Source organism: Prionailurus viverrinus, chromosome A1 (genome assembly GCF_022837055.1).
Source record: "Prionailurus viverrinus isolate Anna chromosome A1, UM_Priviv_1.0, whole genome shotgun sequence".
NCBI lineage: Eukaryota > Metazoa > Chordata > Mammalia > Carnivora > Felidae > Prionailurus > Prionailurus viverrinus.
The window spans coordinates 94,324,832-94,338,425 of NC_062561.1; the positions used below are offsets into that span (position 1 = coordinate 94,324,832).

Genomic DNA, 13,594 nt, shown 5'->3' on the forward strand with positions numbered 1-13,594 from the left:
GTAAGGCAACACATTCCCTTCCAAGACTGCATACTAAATGAGAAATGTAAACTCTGTGTTTTCATTTAAAACTAGTACTTAAGTGATTACTTTTCACATAAAGAGTTTGTTATATATAATTCTTTTCAGGCTGAGATACATTCTATACTGTTTTCTGAACATGGTTATCTTTTTTTTTAATTTAAGTAATCTCTACACCCCACATGGGGCTTGAACTCACAGCCCTGGGATCAAGAGTTGCATGCTCTATATTGACTGAGCCAGCTAGGCACCCCTGAACATGGTTATCACATTTCTATATTCTAACAGTTCCTATGACTAATACTAAACAATTAATACTTTAAATCATCTGGTCCAAAATCTTACAGCAAAGCCACTTGACACATTCTGCAACCTTTTCAGAAAAGATTCCAAAAGAGAAATAAGCCCTAATGCCCTCATTATGTATAATAAATTAACTTCTTTCTCATGCATCTAGAAAAATATTACCAACAAGAAAAATGAGAAAACAGTCACTCTTTCTTTAAATTTTTTTTTTTTAACCATGTAATTCTCTCTCTGACCCCTGGTTGAAAAAGGCTAGCATACATTAGATAACAGGAGGAAACACACCAAAGAGTAATTCCAACCAAAGCTTAAGGGCAAAACCTAAAACTGATAAGATATTGTTACACTTAAGAACAAAGATTTGGGGAAAGTTACATTATTGAGAGACTATTACTGTGTATTAGACAGGGAGCTAGCAAATTTCTCATATGCTGTATCTCAATTTAATTCTAACCACCGAGAGCCACCAGAATTACGCAGGTGATTTATCTGAGCAAGATCAGGATTAAATTAAGGACGGTGGAACCCCTTTATGTGGGAGGCTACAGTTCAGAGTTCAGATTCTGCTGTCAGCAAGATCAGGATTAAATTAAGGACGGTGGAACCCCTTTATGTGGGAGGCTACAGTTCAGAGTTCAGATTCTGCTGTCAAATGAGCTAGGTTCAAATCATATGTTGGCTGATTTACAGCCATTCATAACCTGGGCAGGATCTTTTCTGCCTTTTCTAAGTCTGCTTATCTATAAATCCTCATCACACCTCACACAGGTATTCACTACTTGCCCACACGCAAGCACTCACCCAAGGAGGCTATCATTACTGGTATTTTCCCTGATTTGACATGAGTTAGTGACCTCAGAATCTAATCACACTGTTACACTATAGGCCTTATCTCCAGGTCCCTGGTTGGCAACCTTCCTCCCCACAGAGAGCCCTGCCCTTCCCCAAAACAAAATGATACTTTAGATATGGGAAAGACCTCAAGCTAACAGCAGCCAAGTTTGAGAATCACTGTTCATGATAATTATGTCTCATGAGATAAGGTCTGCCTTGTGCAGGATATGTACTCACTTATTGAATTAACTAACAAATGAAAGACCTGTAATATTTCATCTAACCAACCTGGAGCACTCTCCCAGGGGTTTTCAGTGTTGGTGTAAATGATCACAGTCAGATACAATGAAATTATCTAATAATCTAGTTTATTAAGGTATTATAGAAAAAAAAAAAAGGAGGACAGAGGTGGAAATGGGGGACAACATGAGGTTGTTGATAACACAGCCTACTAAGGCTGGATAAATCAAAAATATTCCTGTTAATGAAAAGTATGTAATAAGAAAACATCTAGGGGCGCCTGCGTGGCTCAATCGGTTAAGCGTCCAACTCTTGATCTTGACTCAGGTCTTGATCTCAGGGTCATGAGTTCAAGTCCCAAGATGGGCTCCACACTAGGCATGAAGGCTGCTTAAAAAAAAAATAAAAGAAGAAAACAACTAAAAGTCTATAAAAATAAACTGGTATTCTTTTCTAAGTTAAGTACTCTCTTAAATTTTTTAGCTCAAGATCATGAAGTCCAAAGAAGTCAAGTAATTTGCTTCAGATTTCACTGCTAGATAACCAATTAAACTATTTAGGAACACTGAGTCACACGGTGGTATTCTCCTCAGGGGTGTTTCTCAAACCTGCCTGCACATTCAAATCAGCTTAAAAAACAAAACTAGGGGCACCTGGGTGGCTCAGTTAAGCGTCTGGCTCTAGGTTTCAGCTCAGGTCATGATCCATGGCTTTGTGGGTTTGACCCTGCATAGGGCTCTGCGCTGGCAGTGTGGAGCCTGCTTAGGATATTCTCTATCTGCCCCTCCCCTATTCACACTATCTCCCTCAAGATAAATAAACTTAAAAACAAAACAAAAAACTAAAACACTGATATAACACAGAGAGGTCTAGGCCTTATTCCACGACAATGAAAGTGAAATTCCGGGTGGAAAGTGGGGTCTGGGTAACTTGAATTTGGAGGCCAGGGGCACAGGTGTGGGGAACTTCCCAGGTGAGTGTAATATGCAGCCAGGATCAGGAGCCCAGCTCTAGAGCAGTAAACCCCACTGGGGCAATAATGCCCCCAGGGGACACTGTAAAGATATTTTGGGTTGTCATGGGAGGAGGGTACCACTGGTACCCTGCTCCAAAGTCACACTGTTCCTGTGTTATCTGATCTGCTTTTCATTTTACTTGCTTCTGAAGACGGATGCGAACACTGAAAATTAGTCAGCTGCTGGTAAACTACTTTACTTCAGAAGTCCAGTATTTGCAACTCCCAGCAGTTGAGACTAAGGTTTATAGGATTAACACAGCCACAGTGAAAAGCTTATGTTGATAAAGAGAGGCACCCAGCAGCGGCTGGCAGAACCAAGAAGTCCACTGGGAGCAATGTCTGGCCTCCCTCTGAGACAGGCTAGGAAGATACTCCTTTCTGACCACACCTGAGTTCTCAAGCAGTCCTACAACTGTGAGACGGAGAGAATAAGCAGCCATAATAAAAAACGATTTGGGGATGTGGGCCTCTGAGAGAACTAAGGGGGGGGGGTCTTAAGGTGCCCCAGTGAGTCCTACTTGGGGTATGTATGGACTGTTGGGCAACCTACCGTGGGCACATGGCTGGGGCTGGGGCGGGGGGCAGGGGGGAATCATGCCAAGACATGTGCCTAAAATCAGGCCAGTGTAGATATTAGAACGTTGTTACTTGGGACAGCATTTGTGTTCTTTCTTCTTTCCCTAGAATTGAACTCTGAAACTATATGCTGAAAAAGCAAAGTAGGCCAGCTGCACCTTCCTGCACTTTGTTCCCTCTGAACAATACTTGTGCAAAGGGTATCTTCTTGCATGGATGAAGAAGTAACATTCGTCCCCTCTAAATCAAGCTGCTGCACCAGGGGGATCGATTCACAGATGGGAGGCAACAACTGAATGAGATCTCCAAAAGATGCCAAATTTTTCAGGCTTAACAACAAAATTTTCAGGTCTTAAAAAAACAGCCCAAAAAATGCCCCATGGATTAAACAGGAAAAAATAAATAAAAACAATCTGAGTGTGGGGGGAAAAAAAAAACAACCACAGTAATACGATTTTCTTGTGCCACTAAATGAGAATGAGGAGTGTACTGTTAGGCTGCAGCAGATTACGTGACCATTTGGGAATATACTGGAAACACTGATTCATGGGCATTGACTAGATTCCTAAACTTTGGATCACCTACTCTGCCCCCTTTCTAATACAGTCTCTTTCCTGGCATCTCCAAGTGTCTTTAACAAGTGACTGCATTCCTGCCTAGATCTCAGGTGGGGCTATAACTAAATCATACTGCAAAGAGTTCTAAAATTATAAACAAGCAGCTATATTTAGAAATAGGAACACAGTTCTTGATAAAATTGCTAACAGTGGAAATGAGAGCCTTAGAGAACACGTGAAAATTAATCATAAAGTTAAATACACAGCACACAGAGGTCCCAACAAATACTCTGGAATGACCTACTGCAACACTGCAGAAATGCCACAATTTTAAGCCTTACTCTTCATCTGTAATATTCTTAAATAGCTGGCCCGACTGGTAAATATTTTTAAGTATAACCGCTCATCTCTGGAATTATTTTACATGCAAAATAATTTTTCAAGAAGAAATGTTTACTAAACATCTACTACATGCTGGATTTCATAACAAAAACAAATAAAACAAGCCTCCTAACCTGAAGCAGGTTAAATTATGAGGGGAAACAACTCAGTACCTATAGGAAAAGTGCTGTCACAGAAATCATCTTCTTCCTCTCTAAACCTGCTCCTTTGGCCTCATGCTCCCGAGACCAGATGGCAGTTCCAGTCCCAGAATCCTGGAACTCCTTTTTCCTCCACCCCTCCTTTCTATCCGTCCTTCCACTGCCCCAGCATCTGGCCTCCGGACTACTGCGACAGCTAACTGGTCTTTCTGGCTCTGATCTTGTCCCACTGACTACAACAACCAATTTCAAATTCAACGACGACTCTAAAACGCATATCTAATCAGGAAGATGCACTGCTTGCAACTTCACATCACTTATGTGACTTCAAATTCAGCTTTCCTGACTTGGCACACAAAGCCCTCTGTGATCTGGCCCCTGTCTACCCCCCAGGCTAAATTCCTACCACACCTGCCTTACACTATTAGACAAATGATTGAAGTTTCTCTGCTCGACACTCACTTATCCGCCTTTATTGTCCACTTGCCTATAACCGATCCCAGACTTCCCCCAAACTGAATATTTATTTAGCTCCAGGGTTACTTCTTCCAAGAAGCCATCTCTGAGATGTGTGTCTCTTCAGGTTGGGCTAAGGGGCTTCTGTAACACCCTGCACATACCACAATCACTGGCCACCAAACTCAAGCGCGGTGAGGCGATCAGCAAGATCAGCATCATCTGGGATCTTGTCAAACACAGTAACTTAGACCCTTCCCACACCTCCGCAATCAGAATCTGCATTTTAACAAGATCCCCAGGTGATCTATATGCACAAAAGGGTTGGGAGGCACTGTTACAAGAATCCGTTCGTAGATCTGTTTCTCCTATCAAGTGAACAGTCTCCAACTTTAGCGTGCAGGAGTACCCCCTGGGATGCTTGTCGTAATGCACACTCTCAGGCCCACACAGAGTTCCATGCAGAACTGGGGAAGGACCCAGGTATGTGTATTTTTATAAGCATTTTATTTTATTTAAAAGGTTTTTTTTATAATGTTTTTATTTATTTTTGCGACAGAGAGAGACAGAGCATGAGCAGGGGAGGGGCAGAGAGAGAGGGAGACACAGAATCTGAAGCAGGCTCCAGGCTCTGAGCTGTCAGCACAGAGCCCGATGCGGGGCTCGAACCCACAGACTGTGAGATCATGACCTGAGCTGAAGTCGGACGCTTAACTGAGCCACCCAGGCGCCCCTATGAGCATTTTATGATGTCACTAATGCAGAGCCTCCTGCCACAGTTATCACACTGAGAGATACACTGCTGGACTGTGATTTATTTCAGATAAGGGAGGGAAGGAGAGGGCAGAGTGGTTGCTACATGGTAGTCAGCTACATCACAGGCCACGTAGGGGAATATGGAAGGACCCGTGAACAGAAAGACTAGGTTGACTGTGGTGTTTTCTAAAATAAAAACTAAATGATTAAACCCTTCCTGGAGAGCAGCTGGGTCCATAAAAACAACATACACAAAAAATGGTCAGTATTTAGTCCTTTGATTAAAAAAAACAAAACAAACCTACCCTACCCTAACTTCCGTTACCCAAATACAATTGGCAACAGCAACTCCCAAACAACTTTCTAAACCACTTACAAAAAAGAAACCTGTTAATGCACAAAGCTCACCATCCAAGGTTAAATATTCAGCTGAGTTAACTAATAACTACCACCTTTCAGAAATTCGTATGAAAAAAAGCCACAGGTAAAACTACAAGTACTTTATTTTCATAAAGGCACAGCTATTAGAAAAATTAAAATGTAGTCCTATTTCTAAGACTAAAAGAAACAGGGAAATGGAGGAATTTTGCCAAAATGGTGGGTCAGAAAATAAGTGTCTAAATGTCTAGCCTGTTCGGAGCCTTCTAAAGAGTCCCGTTTCATACCTATCAGTAAGAAGGAACACAGGACCACCACAAGCACTGGTTTCGGACTGTATGCCTGTACCCAGACACACAGCAGGCACTCAATAATTGTTTGTACAATAGCAATACTGAGTAAGAATTGTGACCTAGCCAACACATTGTTTTACCTGAAAACTCTGGTATCAGTAGAAATTTTGTGACCAGTCACCTTTGCTTAAGAGGTCAGAGACCCTTCACAAGCATCTTCAAGTCAATCATGAATCACACACACCTACCACAGAAGAACTTAATGCTAAACCAGGAGTGTGAATCAGCAAAGAGAAAAACTGAAAAACTGTTAAAAAATCAATACAAAAACTTCTACATACAGATGATCTTCAATGTGGCTACTAAGTGTGCTGTAACAAAACAAGAAATGATACTCTACTCAAATGATAAACATTAGACATATTAACTAATGCGCCAGGACGTTACACATGATTATCTAATATATGATGCCTGATGTAGATTTTAAGATTGTATTAAAGTTGTTAAATCAGTTTAATCAGTTTTTGCAGCTTTACTTATTCTATGAGCACCATTACACAGTTTACCAACATGCACTAGTATATATATATGGTTTTGTCCATGCTGGAATTTTAAATAGAGCAATCAAACACTGGCATTTAGAAAATGCAACCACAGACCTAAAATGATAGCTACAACTTTAACAGTCACAATACAGGTTTTTTTATCCAAATGCTTCAAATTCACATAAAAATTTTTTTTTCACTTTTTTAATGTTTGTTTATTTTTGAGAGACAGAGCGGTACTGGGGGAGGGGCAGAGAAAGGAGACACAGAATCAGAAGCAGGCTCCAGGCTCTCGACTGTCAGCATAGAGCCCAACGTGGTGTTTGAACCCATGAATCGTGAGATTATGACCTGAACCGAAGTCGGACACTTAACGGACTGAGCCAGGCAGGCGACCCCCAATTTCACGTAAAATTAATCCCCCCAAAATGTGATTTATTAATATCATTTGTTTCATCCCATATCATTCAGTCAATGGAGTCAGTTTTGAAAACCTTAATTTAGGTCTAGGGATGTGCTCTGCTAGCCAATCAACACCTATGTATGGATAAAGGAATATACGTAAGGCTTCACTCTTTCTTTAGCAAGAATGTGTTCGTCCTTCAGGGCTCATCTCACACAACTCAACAAACACTTACTTAGTGCCTCTTATACGAAACTGTATGTCTTGCTCAGCTGTACTCCAGTACCTATCATAATAAATTTGTAGACCACGTAGGCAGAAGGAATCTGTAAACCTTCCAAAACTGACCCAGTCATGCAGAGTTCAAAATACACCAGGGAATCAGAATTCAGAACACATGGAGAGATGAGAGCAGAACCAATCTGCTCTCGTCTTAGCCCGTCCCAGGCAGCTTTGGAGGCTCGCTTCAAAACCCAGCAGTGCAGAGCAAAACCGCCTCCTTCTCCTCGTCCCCAGACTTTTACTCTGAATGACTAATTCACAGCTTCTTAGCCGCAGCCAAATCACACTCCTCAGCCAACTCCAACTCACAAGGCTACAGCAGATACACTTTTCACAGCCTGCTTTACGGAACACTGCACCTCTTCCGCCAACCTTCTCCTATCTTTCTATTTACAATTCCTGGAAAGTTCATTTCTCCTCAAACCTTTACAGGCTTTGCGCCGCTCCTACACCTCAAACACCATACAGATGTTCAGTGCAGAGTTAATAACGTTTTGCAGGAAAGGGGAGCACAGGACAGGCTATCTAAAATACGGAGACAAAATGGTTTGTCTTTTCCCTTTTACACTCGGAAGTAATGAGGCCAAGCGATTCACAGCCTACGAGAGGAAGTAAAAAAGGAAGCTCAGAGTTGACCGGAAAAATGGTTGGGAAGTGAAAAAAGGCGGAAAATGGAGATCCCACAAGGCCTGGCCTTACGGCTCCCCCAGTCCCCCCGCCGTAGCTCACGGGAGGAGAGCCACGGCACACCCGCCCGAGAGGAGAGGCACCGGGCAGTGCCGGGTGGGCGGCGGCGCAGGCTCCGCGGCGCCTTTCCGCTGCGGCCGGGCTCCGTCCCCACCCCGATGACCACGGCCACCAATCACCTGCTGGTCTCGAGCGAAGAATAACGCTCAGGCAAGACCTGGAGGCAGCGCTGGAAGAACCGCACGTGCCGGTCTCGCAGGAAATCCAGCCGCTCTCCCTCACCGCTCCCCGCCGGACGCTCGTCCTCCGTGGCCGCCATGCTGCTGCGGAAGCGACGTCCGCCGCGACCCGGAAGCAGTTGGCGAGCGCCGTGAAGGAAGCCCGAGGGGCGACTCGCGGCTGGAGCGTGGGGATGGGGCGAGCGCCGGGGGCGGGGAGCTGACCCGGTCTGTGGTTGAACTTCCTCGCTGTTGACGGTCTTTCGCAGCACTTTAATCCCTGATTTCTCTCTAGACTCAACCTTTTCTCTTCCGAGCCCTACAGGATTGGGGACCCTTCTTAAGCCTTGTAAAATTCAGCCCACAAATCCTTCCAGAACTTGTATCCTCGATAATTGGGAGGAAGTGCAAGATCCAAAGCTCCTAGTTTGCTTTGAGAAAATCACGGCCCTAAAGGGTGGTATATATGAAAACGGATGGATCAGAATAAATTTGCCAACACACCTTTTTGGAAGGTCACAGTTTTAAGCTGAATGGGTAGGGAAACTAAACCTTCAAATCCATCTGTGGAGATAAATGTGTTTTAAATAATTATAGACGCTTCAAAGGTTCAGAGACGTTCCTAGTCCTCTCTAGAATACCAGGAATCACTTAAAAAAAAATATATATATATATATATACACACACACACACACACACAAATGCAATATACACAGAAGATACATATTCCTGTGTGCTTCAAGTCTTTTTTTTTTTTTTAATGTTTATTTTTGAGAAAGAAAGGGAGAGCACAAGGAAGGGAGGGGCAGAGAGAGAGGGAGACACAGAATCTGAAGCAGGCTCCAGGCTCTGAGCTGTCAGCACTGAGCCCCCAAGCAGGGCTCAAACTCACAAACGGTGAGATCATGACTTGAACCAAAGTCTGAGGCTTAACGGACTGAGCCATCCAGGTGCCTCTCTTTTGCAGGTCTTAAAAAGATTTTACTCTTCATGCTTCAGTGTGTCATCTAGTAGCAATGTTGCGTCCATTTGCCATAGCACAAAATGTTCAACTACCCGTATGTTACAAAATGAAATAAGATGCTATTTTTTTTTAAAGAGGATCTTAATTTGCTTCTATCATATATTATTCCCTTTAAAAGTTCATGAGGCAAGGGGCGCCTGGGTGGCTCAGTCGGTTGAGCTTCCGACTTTGGCTCAGGTCATGATCTCATGCTCTGTGAATTCTAGACCCGCGTCTCGCGGTCTGTGAGTTCCAGCGAGTTCCAGCCCCGTCTCAGGCTCTGTGCTGACAGCTCAGAGCCTGGAGCCTGCTTCAGATTCTGTGTCTCCTTCTCTCTGACCCTCCCCCGTTCATGCTCTCTCTGTCTCAAAAATAAATATTAAAAAAAAAAAAAAAAAAAAAAGTTCATGAGGCAGTCTTTGGGGGAAAAAAAATCCACCCAAAGGACAGGCCTGAACCCAGGTTCTTTACAGTCAACTAAGCAAGAGAAGTTTGAATATAATTTTGATTGTTCACTTTCTTAGAAAATCTACTACTTAAAATAAGTACTGCGTGGGCAGGAATTGTCTTCTACTTACTCAATAACCCAAAGCACCTAATTTTAGGCCCTAGTAATTACTTATTCACTGAAAAACTGCATTAACAAAGGGTTGGGTATGGGCAGAGGGCTGTTCTGGGTGCCTCCTTACAAATAGGCCCCGTTGCTTGGTTTCCAGGTATGCCCAGCAGAGAGGAGTTTTCATTTGGTGATTACAGTTGAGATCTTTTTCTCACACTTACAAACATGTCTGAAGATGTTCAAAATGGAGTCATATCACACACATTTAACTAGAATGAACAATGCAGTCTATAAATGCTCTGAAAGATGATCCTACTCAACCGGGCCCTTAAAGGGAACCCAAATATTTCATTTGATTCTCAGCTCAAGAACCAGCAATCTCATCCAATTCAGAGAGGGCGGACTCACTGAGAATAATATCATATGCCTACTAGGTACGGAAAGGGCTTTTGAGGAGTGATTTTGACCACACAAGTTGCTGACTCATGCATGACAGAATCTAACCCCCATGTAAAATGCCACTCTACATGATTAGGTAAGAAGTATAATTAGCTCAAGTTTTCAAAGTATAGGAATGATACAACATCTATATAATGGAACATTGTTCAGCCATTAAATAATAATGTTGGAAATGTATAGAAACAGAAAAGTATGTGTAACATAATGTTAAGTAATTTAGTATAGTAAATAAAATGTACTCTACATAGTTATTTTATTTTAGGGTTTATTTTGAGAGAGAGAGAAAGAGTGCACACAGCAGAAAGGCAGAGAGAGAGGGAGAGAGAGAATCCCAAGCAGGCTCCATGCTGCCAGTGCAGACCCTGATGCGGGGCTCAAGCTCAGAAAGTGTGAGATCACTACCTGAGCCCAAATCAAGAGTCAGACACTTAATTGACTGAACCACCCAGGTGCCCCTCTTTGTAGCTACTTTAAGATATGCAAGTATATTTTTGGAAAAAGTTACCCTGGAGCGGTAGAATTATGGGTGCTTTATTAATATTTTCCCTTTAAAAAAAAAAAATTTTAAAGGGGCGCCTGGGTGGCGCAGTCGGTTAAGCGTCCGACTTCAGCCAGGTCACGATCTCGCGGTCTGTGAGTTCGAGCCCCGCGTCAGGCTCTGGGCTGATGGCTCAGAGCCTGGAGCCTGTTTCCGATTCTGTGTCTCCCTCTCTCTCTGCCCCTCCCCCGTTCATGCTCTCTCTCTGTCCCAAAAAAATAAATAAACGTTGAAAAAAAAAAAATTTTCCCTTTAGGGTTTTTTTCTAAATTTCTTATTCCTATCTTTTTTAAACCAGTATAAGAAATGTTTATTTTGCCCTTCTATGAGCCTGTAACTGAGATATTATGTTTATGCTACATCCTTTATATAAAGGAACCATATAATAAATCCCTCACTTATTTTAGACTCAGAAGGACTGGTTTTGTCAAAGAAAATCCCATATTTTTATTAAGAAACAAACCAAAAAACAGACAAAAAGCCATAAGAATCACAGGACCTGGTATGCTTCCCTTAGATGCAGGAAATGGAGAGCTGCCTTTGTGTGCAACAAAAAGCAACATGTTCAAAAACCATACATAAGAAACCTTCCTTTTGGGTATCTTGTAGTAGTTCCATTCTGTTTTTAAAATCCGTTGTCCATGTCTATATTTTATTTCTAAACTGCCTCCAATCATTTAATAAAAAGAGTTCTAGAGAACAAAGACTACAAATAAAACAGGCATTCCTGATTAAGGATATTTTATGTTATTTCTCTCATTTTGCAGCAATAATTGTGTAATCAGAATTCAGCCTCCAAAATTTGGATGTCATCTACTTTGACTATTAACTGTGAGATAAGACAAGGTTTTGGCCACTACTAATAGTAAATTTCTAGGTCAAATGACCTAGATATGTCAAATTACAATTAAAGATATTCTAAGAGGAGCGCCTGGGTGGCTCAGTCGGTTGAGTGGCTGACTCTTGATTTCAGCTCAGGTCATGATCTCTCGGTTTCGTGGGTTCGAGCCCAGCATTGGGCTCTGTGCACAGCACAGCGCAGAGCCTACTTGAGATTCTCTATCCCCCTCTCTCTGCCCCTCCCCTACTCACGCTCTGTCTCCCTCAAAATAAATAAATAAACTTAAAAAAAAAAAGATATTCGAAGAGAAAAATTAAAAGCAATGAGTTTCCTACATTTACCATGGACATGGTACCATTCCTATATGATAGGAACTGATTAAAAGTAGGAACTAAGATTTTATAATATGAAAAGTTGAGTCAAACTAAGTTGTGTTTTCATGCACATAAATTTGGAAATGTTAAAATTCAATCTTTTCACCAAATATTTTGAGCCAAACAGAAGCAGTAAAAAAAACTGCACCAGCCAGGAAGATGTGAAAGACACAAAGGTTTTATAAATGTGTGAAGTCCAGAAAGGCTTTTTTCCCCTTTAGGCAAATTTGGAAGAGCTAAAGGAAACCAAAAAGATATTGAGAATACAAATAACAGGTTATATATGAGGGGAGGCATATTTTTTTTAATAAATATTCTCTATAAAACAAAGCATGCTTCAAACAAATACAAAAATGTTTATTACACAAAAATGTAGTAACTGAACAAACGGCCAATTTGTTAAACTTAGAAAAGTACCAACTTATTTCCAAAAAAAAAAAAAAAAAAAAGGAAAACCTTTACATTTTTCTTACTTAAGCTGATTCATCTCCAAGTTATAAATGTTACAAAATTTTTGTTTAAAAAAAAATGTTCCCCTATGATTGTCCCAGTTTATTTTGCTATGCCATGACGAAAACAAAGAATCTTTGAAATGTTCCGAGTATTAAAATGAAGCAATGTTTGTAACATCAACTTATTCAGGGAAACTTTTACATCAGCAACAGGCCAGCATACCCATGAAATACCCTCTTAGTATAAACAGGAAATACGACAACGCCGCATGAAACTCAATACCTATCGGTTCACATACAACACAATTATCACTCTGACTGGGTTTAGGGCTGTTGAAAGAACATGGTTAGTGACTCTCTCCTGGTATGACTGAGTATGTTGACATTCTCATCAACTGAGTATCAACTTCATTATCTCATATTCTTTTCTCAATTCCTTGTCTCCAGGTTGGGATGGCCCTAAAAAGAAGAAGGGCAATTATAAATACAAAGGAAATTAAAAAAAAAAAATCCTAACTAATTAAATACTAACTTAAAAAAAGTATAAGGATTTACTTGATCAACTTTTTGCTGTAAAATGTAGCATACATACAGAAATTGCATAAAATATAAACATGTAGTTATTAAATTATTATAAAGGGGACAGCCACTCCCACTCCTTTTTTACCTGTGTGGAATCTGCAGAAGTGGCCCAGAGCCTGTGGGTCCTGTCTTTTTGGTCCTTTCCTCCCAACCTTTGGTAGGTCTGTAAAGCCTAGAGGGATCTCTACTAATGTTGCTTTCAACCTATAATCAGAAATAAAATGAATGCCAGTTGATTTATATAAACTATTTATACAAACTAGTTTGGACTAGTGGGTGAGATCCCTAGTAACAGCAAGCAGTTTTAAGAAGCATCCTCAATATTAGCCAAACAGAAATAAAACTGTTAGTAACCTTTTCACCATAAAATTGTTTTTAAAATTTTATTTATTTTTTTTAAAGTTTATTTATTTATTTGTGAGACAGAAACAGGATGGGGGGTGCAGAGTGAGAGAGAGAGACAGAGAGAGAGAAAGAGAGAGAAAGAGAATCATAAGCAGGCTCCGAGCTGTCAGCACAAGCCCGATGCGGGGCTTGAATTCATGAAACCATGAGATCATGACCCTGAGCCGAAATCAAGAGTCAGAAGCTTAACAAACCGAGCCACCCAGGCACCCCCTTTTCAGTAAACTTCTCATTGTGCTTCTAGAGCTAACACAAAATCTGGACTACAT

General features: G+C 41.3%; 2 protein-coding genes across 4 annotated transcripts in view; both read right to left on the bottom strand.

Moving 5' to 3' along the window:
- Positions 1-8,231, bottom strand: part of PGGT1B (protein geranylgeranyltransferase type I subunit beta) — a 62,606-nt gene extending 54,375 nt beyond the window's left edge. The window contains exon 1 of the mRNA XM_047871465.1: positions 8,074-8,231. Coding sequence (XP_047727421.1) covers positions 8,074-8,213 — 140 coding nt within the window. The 5' untranslated portion in view covers positions 8,214-8,231. The remainder of the gene's footprint in view (positions 1-8,073) is intronic.
- A 3,991-nt stretch (positions 8,232-12,222) lies between these two features.
- The window catches only part of CCDC112 (coiled-coil domain containing 112), a 46,744-nt gene continuing 45,372 nt past the window's right edge, over positions 12,223-13,594 (bottom strand). For all 3 annotated transcript variants that reach the window (XM_047876071.1, XM_047876080.1, XM_047876067.1), the window contains 2 exons: positions 13,006-13,124; positions 12,223-12,797 (listed from right to left, as the gene is read on the bottom strand). In XM_047876071.1, the coding sequence (XP_047732027.1) occupies positions 12,755-12,797; positions 13,006-13,124 (162 nt within the window). In that variant the 3' untranslated portion in view covers positions 12,223-12,754. The remainder of the gene's footprint in view (positions 12,798-13,005; positions 13,125-13,594) is intronic.